Here is a 14953-nt window from a genome sequence, read left to right on the forward strand (position 1 = left end):
CTAATAACAATGTAATGTCAGGCTTTGTAAGTCGTAACAAATGCCCTAATTTATTCCTCACCTGAAAAAATGTTAGCTGTTTGCTATTAGGTCTTACTGATTATGTAAATACTTTTAATTTCTCAGTATCATCCAAATGGATATTAAAGATCAGCTTGTACAAATATATAAATAAACACAATGAGTATGTGTCAAAATCTTAATAGTAGGATTGATTGATGTTCGTACAAATAAGGGGAGTTAGATAATGTTATATGTTGGAACTTTATAATTTTTTTCATATTGTTAAAAGTATATAATTTTATTTGAGGTTACCGGCTGTCAGAGACTGATACTGAATGTGTAAAACAGAAATCGTTGGAACCCCCCCCCCAGGAAATATCAGGAGTATGGATCTTCTCTCTATCAGGATCTTCTCCATTTCCAGCTTCTCTGTGCTGAACTTAAACAAAAGCACATATTTTTCCCGTAGAGTAATTTTGCTGCAGGTGCATAAAGAAAATAGAACCAGTTTGTCATGCTTTTCTTTTGTCTCTTTTTCTTTCACAGAAAACACGGTGACCTCAGATCAACTGAAACCTGAAATTGAGCTGCAGCAATGGGTCGCCACAGGAGATTCAACCCCAAAACCATGAATAACCTGATCATCGTGCACGGGCTGGCGGTGGTTCTCCTTTGCAGCTGGTTCGTTCACTTCGAACCCTGCGACTTTGCTCCCTCAGGCCCCAAAGTTCAGGTTTTGCTGCTGTCCTCGTGGCGGTCGGGGTCATCTTTTCTGGGCCAGGTTTTCAGTCAACACCCGTCCGTTTTCTACCTCTCAGAGCCCGGTTGGCACGTTTGGACTAAAAAGTGGAAATCTGGCATGCAGGCTCACCGAACAGCAGTGAGCAATCTCTTGCAGCATTTATACCGGTGTGACTTTTCTGTGATGGGTTCCTACCTTTCAGAGAAACTCAGCGTGTCCTCCATGTTCATGTGGACTCACAGTCGGGCCCTGTGCTCGCCTCCGGCCTGTCCCCTCACAGCCACCAATGAGACTCAGTGCCGCCAGATATGCCACAATCAGGACTTGAAGAAAGTGGAGAAAACCTGTCGTGCATACTCTCATCTCGTCATTAAAGAAGTTCGATTTTTGGAACTGGAGTCCCTTTATCCCCTTCTGCAAGACCCAAACCTGGACCTCCGCATCGTTCATCTTGTTCGAGACCCACGGGCGGTGATACGGTCGAGAGAGGAGTCAGCCAGAGTGCTGAGGAGGGACAATGACATTGTTCTGGAGCACCGAAATGTGCCAGCGGCTGAGAAGAACTACAAAGTGATGCAGGAGATCTGCAGGAGCCACGTACGCATCAATGAAAGAGCAATTCTGAAGCCGCCTCCGTTTCTGAAAGGTCGCTACAAAATGATTCGTTATGAAGACGTGGCACGCAACCCGCTGAGGGAGATGAACGACATTTATAGGTTTGTAGGCTTGAAGATGACTAGACAAATGGAGGAATGGATCTACAAGGTGACCCACGGAAAAGGGAAAGGCAGCAAGAAAGAGGCTTTCCAGATCACCTCCAGGAATGCCACCGAGGTGTTGCAGGCGTGGCGCACCGTGCTGCAACACAGCAAGGTCAAACGCATTCAGGACCTGTGCCAAGGGGCCATGTCGCTTCTCGGCTACCGGACAGTTGACAGCGAAAAAGAGCAGAGGAGACTCGACATAGATCTGCTGGTTCCGCTGGAGTTCAGATGGGGGTAAACTAAGAAGACATGAACCTTGGATCATCACCAAAACTGCTCAGACGCCCCAAAGGCTATTTGTGCACCAATCATGTTTTTACTGCATTTCTGACAACTACAAACCTTCACACAGTCAAATGACCTGACATCTCATTTGACTGAGTTCTGTAAGCCAGGCGTATTGCATGACAAGCTTCAGTTATGTTGTCACAACAAACACGCAGCACATGCATGGTGGAGCAAACTGTCCGGCCACTAGAAAGGACCTTATTGTCACACAGACCGATGATTGTTGCAAGTCAACAGCAACAACGTTTCTAAGCAGTTTTAATTTATTGAGCAAAGTCAAAAATACTTTTTTTGACTTTGAATGCGTCACAAATGTGAAGCATTCGGAAAAAGTTCAATAGTTTTTCTCATTTCAAAGAGAAAACTCAATTTATATGCATTTACAAATAGAATGAAATATTTCAAACCTATTATTTATTGTAACATCATGTAAACCAAATGTTCTAAATAGAAAACGTTCTTTAAAACTCCTATGCAGACCCTCCTCCAAAAACAATAAATAATTGAGCACCAAAGATCTGTTTTTGTCACTGGTGGATTTATTTTTGACGGATACATTTGTAAGACATATTTTGTTCATAATGTCAAAAATCAAGTTAATGGTAACTTGATGTCTTTAAAACATCATTAGTAGTCATTTTTGGCCGCTCTTCACTCACAGGTGCTGCTATCATAGTAGCTAGCTGTGAATATTATTTTTACTATGCATGTTATTAACGGTCGTTACAACAATTATGGATTTTTATGAAGCTCTGGTATCCAAACGTTTTGTCACTGGAGCCAAAATCACCAATTCAAAACTGCTGAGAGTCCAAAGGAATATGAATAAATAAATAAAAAAGTAAAAGAAATGCACAAGCAAACCGTACATTTCTTTTTACCTGCACACCTACAAACTAAGCATGCAAAACAGCTCTTGAGTCTCACGTTGGAAAACTAATTCTACCAGCAGGTGGCGCCAGAATGTCAACGCAAAGCAGCTGCAGGATTTAAAATATCAACGTGAAGCCATTGGAAGGAAGGAAGTTGTTAGTCTTCTTGATTATATTGTGTTCAAACTAAAATAATGACAAAACCACCGTCTCTGTTTTTAATGTGATTTATATTTCTACATTCAAACATGAAACATGTCAGGTTATTATTGATGACATTAGTGGGGAGTTGGTTAAAATATTGTTAGTGAATGTTGCGATGACTTCATGGGTTAAAATGAATAAATTCTTCTGACTTTTCTTTTTCTGATTAAAATTGACACATTGATACGCACGAGTTTTCCATGTAAATGTGTCGTTATTGTCAGGTTCTGGGAGGTTCTTGTCTTTGTTTGTTTTGATCCTGCTGCCGGTCGCCACATTGGCCACAAGATGACGCCAGAGACACTTACCTGGAGGGGCGTGCTCGTCATTCGGCGCACCTGTCTGTGTTTACTCATCATCATCTGGAGGATGTAGGGATCTGGCTGCCAACACGTCGACACCTGAGTGATATCATCACATGGTGCACACTTCCGAGTTGTTTCTTTGAACCTCCCGAAGGATGCATTATTATTGTAATAAATATCTAAAACTAACTTTCTTCTCCTGTGGTGTTCTGCATGTGGGCAAGAAGTCTAAACCCTATCATGACAGTTATAGAGAAACATTTCTGTCCACATGACGACTGGAACAAAAAGAAAGAATCAATCAAACTTTATATGTATAGTACATTTCAGGAGCAAGGCATTTCAAAGTGCTTTACATCATAAACACAAAGCCATGCAACATAGAATAAACAATACATTAAGTCAAGTTCCATCATTACATTTTTAATTGATTACGTTTCAAATGCAATTCTGAACAGTTGCATTTTTATTTGAGATTTAAAGGAAGTCAGTGTTTCAGCTGTTTTACAGTTTTCTGGAAGTTTGTTCCAAATTTTTGGTGCATAGATGCTGAATGCTGTTTCTCCTCTTTTGGTTCTGGTTCTGGGGATGCAGAGCAGACCAGAACCAGAAGACCTGAGAGGTCAGGAAGGTTGATACAACAACATTCACTGTAGCCGTTCAGTGGTTTTAAAGTCAATTCTTTGAGCTACAGCGAGCCAGTGGAGGGACTTTAAAACTGGTGTTATGTGCTCTATCTTCCTGGTTCTGGTGAGAACATGAGCAGCGGCGTTCTGGATCATATAAATATATTGGAGAATATAAATATTGAATAAGGGGGGTCCTAAGATTGAACCTTGGGGTACTCCACATGTGACCTTTGACCTCTTTGATGAGAAGTTTCCAATTGAAACAAAGAAATTCCTGTTCTTTATGTAAGATTCAAGCCAGTTGACCTGGAGAATCCAACCCAACTCTCCAGTCGATTCAGTAATATGTCAAAAGCTGCACTGAGGTCCAACAGAACCAGCACTGTGGTTCTCCCACAGTCCGTATTTATATGGATATCATTGAATACTTTTACGAGGGCAGTCTCAGTGCTGTGGTGAGCACAACAACCAGATTGGACAGAGTCAAAGCAGTTGGTCATCATGAGGAAACTATTTAATTGTTTACACACAGTTTTTTCAATAACTTTGCTGATGAATGGGAGGTTGGAGATCAGACTGTAATTCTGCAGTAGTGATTTGTCCAGATTGTTCTTTTGGGTGACTATTGTTAATTGTAAGTGTGCAGACATGACCTGGTTGGCCAGTAGGGGTCAGGGTCAGGGTTAGGGTCAGTGAAACCTCTCTCAAGGGAGAAAAGAAAAGCACAGCGGTTGATTTTTAGACCTTTGCCGAGGTTAATAGCATCAGCGGATAACATCGCCTTTACATGTAAAAATCAGCCGATCGCCAAGGAAATCGGCACCAATAAATCGGCGCTGCCCCCCTACATTGTTTTTGGTCCAACTTGGAAGCTGAACTCTTTATGGGAGCCCAGGGTATAACAGGTCGATATCGAGTTTCGTCTGTTCTTCTTCGCGGTTTACCATCCTGTAGCCGAGCAGCAACATGGCGCCTTTGCACAGCTCCTGAACGCGCCGGACCTTGCTGTGCTTCAGCACGGTGCGCCAAGCCTGCGACACTTCGGCTGCGTCCCTGGAAGTGACTCGGAAAGCTTCGTTCTCACCGCCTTTCCCCGGTCCATGCGTCATCCTTTGGACCCATTCCTCCACCTCGGAGGTCATCTTCAAACCTGCGAACTCGTAAATATTATTCAACTCTGTCAGTGGGTTTCGTGCCACGTCTTCGTAGCGGACCAGTTTGTAGCGACCCTCCAGAATCGGAGGCGGGTCGAAGACCCCCCTCTCATAAATCTCCAGGTGACTGCGGCAGATTTCACGCATGACTTCGTACTGCCTGTCGGCCGCGGACACGTTCCTGTGCTCCAGAACCTTCGCGCTGTCCCCGTCGAGGAGGTAGGCCGACTCCTCTCTGGACCGCATCACGGCCCGAGGGTCCCGGACCAGATGGACCACCCGGAGGTCCAGGTCGGGGTCCTGCAGAAGGGGATAAAGGGACTCCATCTCAAAGAAGCGGGTTTCTTTTAAAACCACATGAGTGTACGTGGCGCAGGCGTCCCGCACCCTGTCCAGGCTCGCAAAGTGACACGCCTGCTTGCACTGACTCTCATTGGCTGACCGGACGGGGCAGAGCGGCGGCGAGCACAGCGCCCGACTCCGCGTCCACATGAAAAGGGAGGACAGATGAGGGTTTCCTGGCAGGTAGCCTCTGATCAGCGAGAAGTCGCACTTGTACAAACCCCGCAGCATGTCCCTCACAGGCACCCGGAGACTCTTTGCACCGGATCTGTGATTTCCAGCCCATATGTGCCACGCAGGCTCCATGAGGTAGAAAACAGACGGATGCTGACTGAACACCTGGCCCAGGAAGGACGAGCCAGATCTCCACGACGACAGCAGCAGAACGTGGACCTTGCGGCCTTCCGGGGGAGGGGAGAGATGGGGGCGGATCCCGGCGCACCAGAACCTGTCGTAGAACAGCACCACTGCTGCCCCCTGCAGGACGCCCAGGAGAATTAAGGTGCTGAATCTGCAACGGAGAATCATTGTGAACTTTATGGTACTTTAGGCTTCAAAGTGTGAAGTCCATATCAGCCTTCTTTTGTCCTTTGTGGTGCACAGACGTATTTCTTCTGCAAAAAAAAAAAAAAAAAAAAAAAAAAAACACAGAATTTGGAAATTCATCAGCTGCTTGTTTCAACAAGTTCTGCATGTTCTGTTCAATTTCAACGAGCTCCAGACAGTTTCATCAAAACTGTCTGGATTAAAAGATTAAAGTGAGGTTGAAAAAACCCAGGATTTAGATGACTCTGAATGCGTCATGCTTGTGTTGCCAGATGAAGAGTATCAGAAACTGCTGATTTGCTGGTATTTCCACTCATAACCGTCTCTTCTGCTTACAGAAAGTGGTCTGGAAGAGAGAAAATACCCAGTGAGCAAAAGTCTTGTCGACAAATATTTGAATTCAGACGGATTCAGGATGTGAGGGTGGAGCTGTCACCTGTACAGTCTTTCACTGTAACAAAGGAAAGCGAGTGACAGTGCCAGGCTAAATATTCACCCTTTGTTTTCACTGCTGGCAAAGCACAAATATTGTGATAGACCTTCAGGTATCTGTTAGGAAAGTTCTCAACCGAACAGAACTACTTTTGTTCAACAATAGGCTTTTGTTCAACAATGTTTCATTCCTCAAGCTCAGGAATGAGGAAATCTCATTCCTGAGATTTTGGTCCACATCAAGGTGATAGCATCGTTCATGTGGCTGTATTTTTGGAACCAACTGTTTGCCCCAAATGATGTCAAAATTGGCATCCTAAAGTAAATTCAGTAAGGACGAGAGAGCAGGAAACCAGACCACATAAAGTCAGTGGCGTATTGGATACTTTAAAATGTTAAAAGCTGCACAAAATTTTAAGAACTGCAGTTGGAAATATTTGATTGAAACTGGATCTCCTGCTATAAGACTTTTTTTTCTCTTTTTTAAATCTTTCTAATTATGGTGAAATATCTCTGACTCACTACAAGTACGATCACTTTTAGTTAGTGATGAACTGAAACTTGTTGCTCGGTGTAAAAGTGAAAGTCGTTAATGACTCACCTGGTGAAATAAGAAACCCCCTCACTCAGTAAAGAAGAAATCAATTTTTTTTAAAAAAAGCATTACAATGAGAACAAATTCTTACCTCTGATGTCTTCGGTCACACTGGTTCAACTGGGAGAGGCTGTTGGGAAAGTGTCTCGCCAGGACATGCTCACAACAGAGCTGCAAGGTAAATGAACAGGCTAACAGGATGCAAATAAAGTTCTTATCTGTGGCAGGTGATCCTCTAGTTCAAAAGACAGCCTTGTAGTTCCCCCTGCTTTCAGGCCAGTAGTCGATTCAGTTTGTTTGATTTTCATATTTAATCTTTGAACCAACAACATAACAGCCACAGCAGCCAAGCAGGCTTATCAATATTCAACACAAAGTTCACACTTGTAAAAGTAAAAAAAAGGTGTTTGGTATAAAGTCCTTCTCAGTTACTGTGACTGATAAAAAAAAAAAAACAAACAAAAAAGAAAACATATAATTTAATTGGTGAAAATGTTTCAATCAAACAGACAAAATTATAAGTTTATCTGAAAATACTGGTATTTTACAGATTAAAGTAAAAAAAGAAAGAATGAAATGAGGAGAAATAAATATAGAAAAATCAAGAAGAAACAAACGTTTCCTGATCCTTTTTTCACAACATAGAGATCTATTTCTACTTTATTTATAGGACGTTTACATTCAGTAAATTGTGAATTCAATCCACTGTAACATTCAGTAAGTTGGTATTTATGAGCGTCGCACTGCTGGGATTCTGGGCTGCATTCTTGTGGTTTCAATAATATGCAGCTTTAATGGAATAAGAACAACCTTTTACACCTGATGCTGCAGCACATGTGATCACCTTTTTCTTTTAAATGTCGACTATGTCAAGACATAGTGTAGTGGCATTTCCGCAACAGCTTAAATGACTCCGTATTAAGCGGATAATATTACTTAATCTGCTGTTCCTCCAACCAAACGCTTTGTGAGGTTTTACTCACCTCAGCATGCCGAGTTTGGAGCGACTTCGACAACAGGGACTTCCAGCCTCTTTTCTCATCTGTCAGCTAGTAACTATTTGGCCACTGGGGGGCACTCACACACTCCAAGGACCGTTACTTGTAATTTGCAGGTAAGTGACGTCAGAGAAACTGTAGGTAGCTCCATCCTTACACAGCTCCGTGCTGTGGCTGTATGTAGGCGTCTGGATGATTAGAGGAATGCACACTTACTGGCAAATGTAGAAAATAAAGATTTGGTAAAATGAGAAAAATAATGCACCAGTCAGTTTATTAAGCTGACTTTGACAGCGTCTTGTTTAGCCTCTTTGGCCTTCAGAACTGCTTTGATTTATTGATTTATTTTGTTAATGTACAGATTCAACAAGAAAACATTCCTTGGGGATTCTGGTGCATCATGCAGGTCCTGCAGAACCGTCAACTGCACTTGATGTGAATCCGTCAGTCCACCGTCCCAAAGATGTTCCACTGAACTGAAATCCAGTGACTCTGGAGACCAGGAGAAAAACCAGACAATAAACACATTGTCATCTCCAGGAAACCAGATTGATAGATGGGGCATCTGACAAACCAGGGAAAATCATATAATCTAGGCAGAAGAAATCTGTCACAATATACCAAAATAACTGTTTTTTTAAATGATTTTTAGTTGATCTGCAACAAGTATAGCCTCTGCTGAGTGTTTTTAACGAACAGGATGGATACTCGGGCTGGTCTTTTGCTGCTGTAGCTCATCTGCTTTAATGTTTAATGTGCTGTGAGTTCAGATGCAACTGTCACAACGGTATCTCGTTGTTACTCAACAAGATATCGTGTTGGGTAATTCTCCCATGAAATCAAAACAAGAAGGTCCTGTCTGCAATTCAAACAGATTTTACTTAATAAGCCCACAGACTGCATGAAGGTTCTACGTCTACCATCAGTTACTGGTTCATTCAAGTAAAAGCAAAACAAACGAAAAGAAAGTTAAATTATTAATAACCTTAATTTGTACACTCGCAAATTGCAATTTAATTTGTAAATTGTGCAAATTGAAAGTTTTTATTGTTTTTTGGTAAAACATTTGCATCTCATAGTTGAGCAACTGTTTTAATAAGTCCTGCTTTTAAATGTATACAATTACAATCTGGAGAGCTTCTAGAGACAATTTGCTTTATCTTGATTCAGATGAAACAAGCATATAATGATAATAATACTAATAATACTATCCATCCATCCATTTTCTGATCACCCTTCTCCCTAATGGGGTCGGGAGTTGCTGGTGCCTATATCCAGCTGCATTCCGGGCGGGAGGCGGGGTACACCCTGGACAGGACATAATAATAGTAGTAATAATAATAATAATACTTCGTGAGAATTGCACATTATAATATAAATACTTTAATCCACAACAGAAGACACCTTCTTAAACAGAATAATTCAATCAGTCCATCCAGTGAAATACAGAACACAGAAAAGTGCTTCATTCATAAATCAAACATTTATGCACTTATTTATCGCATGAAGGGAAACATTTCCTCAGTTACTAGACGACATTAGAAAACTAACACTCCACTAAAGAATTTAAAAACTCCATTTGAAAATCCCTTAAATGAGCCAAAGTGACAAAATCTAATTGCTTTATGGTAATCCATCCACCGACGCTATACAAGCTTATCCCATTGGGGTCGTCTGGGGCGCTGGTGCCTAACTCCGCCGGTCAACGGGTCAGAGGCGGGGTCAACCTGACAGTCATGTTACTGGACTGTGGGGGAGAACCCAGAGAGAACCCACCATGCAGAGGGAGAACATGCAAACTCCACGCAGAAAGACCCCGGGCCGGGATTCAAATCCTGGACCTTCTTGCTGCGAGGCAACAAGACAGTGCTGTCTTGACAAGAATCGCACTCCTATGAAAACAGTTGTCGGCAGCTCAATTTCTCTTAACTCCCATGTTGTGCAAGCAGCAGATGATGGAAGCTGCTGTCGACTAATAGAAAGAGTGACCTGCAACAATCCGATATTTCATGTAAACAATTCATCACAATGATAATGACCTCACATGCCACGATGTAGGTATAACACAGAAGGACAAATAAGGGACAAAATGGTGGCTCAGGACGATAAACAGAAGTAGAGGCACTTCCTATAGATCTGTAACACATTCAAACACTGTGGCAACCTCTTGTCTATTTCATGGCTATACTCAGGATGGACTAAACTGCTTTGTATGAAAAGAAATAGTGGACAAAAAAATATCTACTATCTATTCAAATGTTTTGGAAAGAATGCTTTGTTCCAACAGGAGATGAGATTTAATTGATCACTCATTTCTAAAATCGACTCACCAGCTCTTAATAAAGCTGAGTCCTTTGCATGGCCTTAACTTTTTCACAACACAGATTGTGCCGTTATGCGGTACCACTGTACTCTTGCAACACATTTAAATCTCTTGAACAAATAAATCAGTCTATAAGACAGTAAATACTGTTATAGAAGTGATTATGGACAATGCAGTTTCAAATAAAATAAATATGCGTTGCATTGTCCATGCTTGTAGTCTCCAGAGGAATCTGAAGCACCTCGTAGATCCTTGAATGTCTTAATGGCTCTGCAATTTACCTGATTCCCAAGCAAAGCCTTTTGGTCGTTCTGGCATGTACAGATCCATGTCAAGTCTCTTCTGCTCTTCTTCACTGTTCACTGCCTTGTAGCGAAGCATTGACATGGCCTCTTTACACACTTCCTGAATACTTTTGACCTCATTGTATGGCACCATGGTGCGCCAAGCCTGGGACACTTGGGCAGCGTTTCTGGAGATAACCTCGAAAGCATTGTTCAGGTTGCCTGTCCCCCTTCCGTGGGTCATCTTAAGTATCCAGTCCTCCATCTCTTTGGTCATCTCTAAACCTACAAAGTCATAAATATCAATGATCTCCTGAAGCGGGGAGCGTGTCACGTCTTCATAGCGAACCAGCTTGTAGCGACCTTTGAGGAAAGCAGGAGGGTCCTGGGTAGCTGTTTTGTTGATCCGGATGTGACTCTGGCAGATTTTCTTCATGATGAGAAACTGCTCCTTGCCTTGTGGTGCAGCTCTGTGCTCCAAGACGATGGCGTTGTCCATCTCAAAGGATAAAGCTGACTCATTTCTGGACCTGTACACAGCCCGAGGATCTCGTATGAGATGAACAATGCGTAGGTCAAGATTGGGGTCTTGAAAAAGAGGGTAAAGGGATTCCAGCTCAAAAATTCTAGTTTCTTTTAAAACCACATGGCTGTAAATTTGGCAGGAATTTGTCACCTTCTCAAAAGCTAGATCATGGCATTCCTTTTGGCACTCTTCCACGTTGCTTATCTGACCAAATGGTGTGACGGAGCAGACTGGCGGCGAGCAGAGTGCCCGACTCTGATACCACGTAAAGAAGGAGGAGGTCTTGCGATCTTTTGGCATGTAGGAATCCATCACTGAGAAGTCACACTGGAACACGCTCCGCATTAGATCCCTCACAGCCATCCGGAGAGTCTTCGCCCCAGAAGTTCTCATTGTGCTCCACACGTGCCACCCGGGCTCCATGAGATAGAAAACAGACGGGTGCTGGCCAAACACCTGGCCCAGGAAGGACGAGCCCGATCGCCACGACGACAGCAGCAAAACGTGGACTTTGCGGTCAACAGGAGGAGAGTCATAAGGGCTGAGTTCGTAGTACCAGTTGCAGAACATCACCACTGCTGACCCCTGCAGGAGCACCAGGGGCATCAGGAGCATCAGAGTTTTGAAGTTCACTTTGAAGAAGAGTCTCATGTCTGGAGATCAGTGTCAGTTTCTTGAGCAGGAGAAAATCAGCCTTGCTATTCAGTCTGTGGAGACAAATTCAACTGATTCACGCTGAAGTTGATCAGCTTCCACGGGTCTGAGGCGACTTTTCTGCAGAAAAAATGGCAAACAGAAAAATAAGAGATATTGATACGGTTCTCAAAACTGAAATATGATGGCTTTTGACAAAAATTACAGAGAGCTTCTGCTCTTTATCAACATCTAGGAAGTACCTTAAGATAGAGACAAGCTACAAATCTTGAGCTTTAAAGTGTTACTTTTCGAAGAATTGTCAATAGATGTTGCCCCTGTATTTATAATAAAGCATGTATATGTTTGTAAAATCAGCCTCTGACAGAAATAAGGTGTTGCACCAGGTGAGGATTTTAATATTTAATGTTTTACATCCAGTATTGGAAACGCCATCAGTTAATCCTCCCATATGGAATAAATCAATATCTATTTTAAACAAATATAAATATGTCGCCTCGTCATTGTTTATATTTCTTAAAGATAGAACACTTTAATCTTTTCTAAACTTCATCCCTGATACGCCTGCTGGTGTTTTTGGCCTTCATTATAAATCTTTATGTCTTAATTCAGCCCAGGCAGCTGTGGACGTTCTCCAACCACAAAGGATTTTATTAGGAGCATTTTGCTGCCATCTGGTGGTCAGAGTGTGACTGACACCAGATGTGATTTTACAGCATTTGGCTGTATCTTAAGGGTCAAAGTTCTTCATCGTCATTTGACATTTACATGTAATTACAGTCGTTTTTTAGGACTGATGGTCCTTTCAAATGAGTAGCAATCAAAATGAAAGAAAAAAAAAACATCACCATGATAATGATCTAAATGACAGCAAATGGTTATGAAACTTCACAGTAAAAATAACTAGACTAACAAGGAATACATTTCAACAAAACATAGAGAGTCACTAAGAAGATCAGGAAAACAGGCACAAGATTGATCTGAGCAAAATCCAACCAGACAACCCAGGACAACACTTCCTGTGTGCTTTCTCTATTGACTATCCAGAGAGATAAACCAGTTAATATTTGATTGACTTTTAGTTCCTGTTGGAAGTTGTGGTTTGTTTGGTTATGTTCGCCCTGCTTCTTTCCTCATCTCCACTGATATCAGCGTGGTTAATTATCGACAAGATTCAATATAATCATTCAGTTTCAATTGAATTTTTTTTTTTTCTTTTTAGAAAGTGTTAATTTAAGGATCACTGCATACAGCACTTTACCCATTGAATATATTTCAATATGAGACTCAGGATGATAATGCACTCCCCTATTTAAAAATTAGAATATTGTTGAAAAATGTATTTATTTCAGTAACTCAGTTCGCTAAAACACATTGTTTAGATATTTTTAAATCTTTTAAATTGTTTTCACGCCTTTATTTCTGTTATTAGAGAAAAAACACAACATTTAATATCAGAATATAACATCAGTCTCCTAAAAGTACAATTTTAAAGCAGAAGTTTCCAAATGAAAGTCGCAAGAAATGCCCGTTGAAAGGTTATTTCAAAAAGATACTTCTGACTTGACAGCTGAGCTTAAATGAATGCACATTTTGAAGATGACTGTATTTTACTAATGAGGCTGATTAATCCACGCTGCTTGCTTCATTATAAATCTTTATAAATTGCAAACAAAAACGTGCTCTCCCCAAAGTATTTGAAACGATCGATATGCACATCCGAAACAAAAGCGAATGAAGAAGGACAGAAAAATAAATCAACTGGCAGCATTTATCTTATGTCTCTACCTGAACATGAAGTGAAAAATGTCTTCAGCAGAATATGAGGAAGGAGAGGTGATGCCATAAATCAAGAATCAGGAAATGTGGCACAAATATGTATTTTAAACAAACCAGGAATAGTTTGGTATGGTTTTGTGAAACAAAGGGTTGTGACTCATATACATTCCAGACACTTATCATGTCACTTGTTTGCTGGGATAAGCGTTTGATGTCTTTAGCAACGTGCCTTAAGGGAAAAACCTGACAGGACGTCTTTCTTTCAACGTCTTTAAATGAGCAATTAATCACAGCCACTAATAGAGCTGTAAATTAAGAGCAAATGGGAGCAAAAGATAAATTAATAAAGATAAAGAAACACAATGTTCTTGTCAAAATCACTGGATTTAAAAGAAACAAAACAAAAAACCCCTGAAGATTCCCCATGCCTCTTTGCTCATCATTAGATGTTTGGTCTTGCCCTCAGAGTTTCCTGAATAACTTTTCAGAGATTTCAACTAAAGTGCGTGACGCCTCGTGATCTGTGGATCGTTGAGCCGTTGCCTGAACCGAGGCATCTAAACAAACAGAGATGAAGCCGAGATAAATATTTCCTTTTGCTTTGTTACAACAAGCACATTTGCTCTGTGTCCTGTTGTATTCTGTGGTTCTTGAAAGTTTGCATTTTGTCATTTCATCGCAAATATTTAGCATTTTAAAGCATGTTTTTCAAAATTCAACATTGAGAGGGATTTATTATAATTAAAAGTAATAAGTAATTCCTCCAGTTTTGCCCAAATAGAAAAATAAATTGTCCTCCTATTACAGTGTTAAAGAAATATTTTCAACACATCGTCCATTCATTCATTTTGATAACAATAAATTCCCACCTTCAGTGTGTTATTTATCTGATGGCTCCCAGCAGCTCTCCTCCTCTGCGTCGTCCTCTGGACTGGGTGAACTGGTCCTGGTCCAGCGGAGCCAGTGGATGGGCTGGCTGATCAGCAGGTGGGGCCACATCCGCTGCAGGAGGCGCATTGCTCTGTGGGTGGAAGAAACCAGGTGAGTTGGCATGTGGAGACCTGATCAAAATGTGAAGTTAAAGCTGCTGTTTTAGCGCAGTATTATTATTATTATATATTTTTTTACATTTTAAAAAAAGTTGTATTCATCTTCCTAAATTTAGAGTTGCTGTAAACCGGCAGTTTGACCGTATTTGCTTCAGTACCTATTTTAGAGTACTTCTCTTCAGTTGGGTTGGGCTTGTCTGCGGTCAGCCGAAGGTGCGCAGTCCCCGCCCCGCGCTGTTTCTGTTGAGTCATTGTCCTCCGTCCTGGCCGCAGCGCTGCCTCGCTTCTTCCCACTGTCATTTTACTGCGGCTGATTTCATGAGCGACCAAAACGATTTTCCCGGATCTAAAAGTCTGCTTTTCTTTGGACTCTGTATGGAAGCTCATTCGTGCCAAACAAACCCGGCATCAAAATACAATGTCAGTCACAACGGTGGTCGCGTTGGGAACTTTGAAAGTTGACA

General features: G+C 41.7%; 3 protein-coding genes across 3 annotated transcripts; 1 reads left to right on the plus strand and 2 right to left on the minus strand.

Annotated features, from left to right (window-relative positions):
• The first annotated feature begins 564 nt into the window (after positions 1-564).
• LOC129362270 (carbohydrate sulfotransferase 6-like) lies at positions 565-2060 on the plus strand. Its single transcript, XM_055033723.1, has one exon. It carries the CDS (start codon positions 599-601, stop codon positions 1745-1747), a length of 1149 nt encoding a protein of 382 aa, XP_054889698.1. The 5' UTR covers positions 565-598; the 3' UTR covers positions 1748-2060.
• An 896-nt stretch (positions 2061-2956) lies between these two features.
• Positions 2957-7007, minus strand: LOC129362277 (carbohydrate sulfotransferase 5-like). Its single transcript, XM_055033730.1, has 2 exons — positions 6968-7007; positions 2957-5917 (listed from the first exon to the last, which is right to left on the minus strand). The coding sequence occupies exon 2, from the start codon at positions 5829-5831 to the stop codon at positions 4689-4691; it is 1143 nt and encodes a 380-aa protein (XP_054889705.1). The 5' UTR covers positions 5832-5917; positions 6968-7007; the 3' UTR covers positions 2957-4688.
• Positions 7008-9261: 2254 nt separating this feature from the next.
• LOC129362249 (carbohydrate sulfotransferase 6-like) lies at positions 9262-14598 on the minus strand. The gene is made up of 2 exons (XM_055033690.1): positions 14310-14598; positions 9262-11781 (listed from the first exon to the last, which is right to left on the minus strand). The coding sequence occupies exon 2, from the start codon at positions 11656-11658 to the stop codon at positions 10459-10461; it is 1200 nt and encodes a 399-aa protein (XP_054889665.1). The 5' UTR covers positions 11659-11781; positions 14310-14598; the 3' UTR covers positions 9262-10458.
• Positions 14599-14953: the final 355 nt, after the last annotated feature.

This window comes from Poeciliopsis prolifica, unplaced genomic scaffold (assembly GCF_027474105.1).
Source record: "Poeciliopsis prolifica strain line A6 unplaced genomic scaffold, Auburn_PproV2 SCAFFOLD001, whole genome shotgun sequence".
Classification (NCBI taxonomy): Eukaryota; Metazoa; Chordata; class Actinopteri; order Cyprinodontiformes; family Poeciliidae; genus Poeciliopsis; species Poeciliopsis prolifica.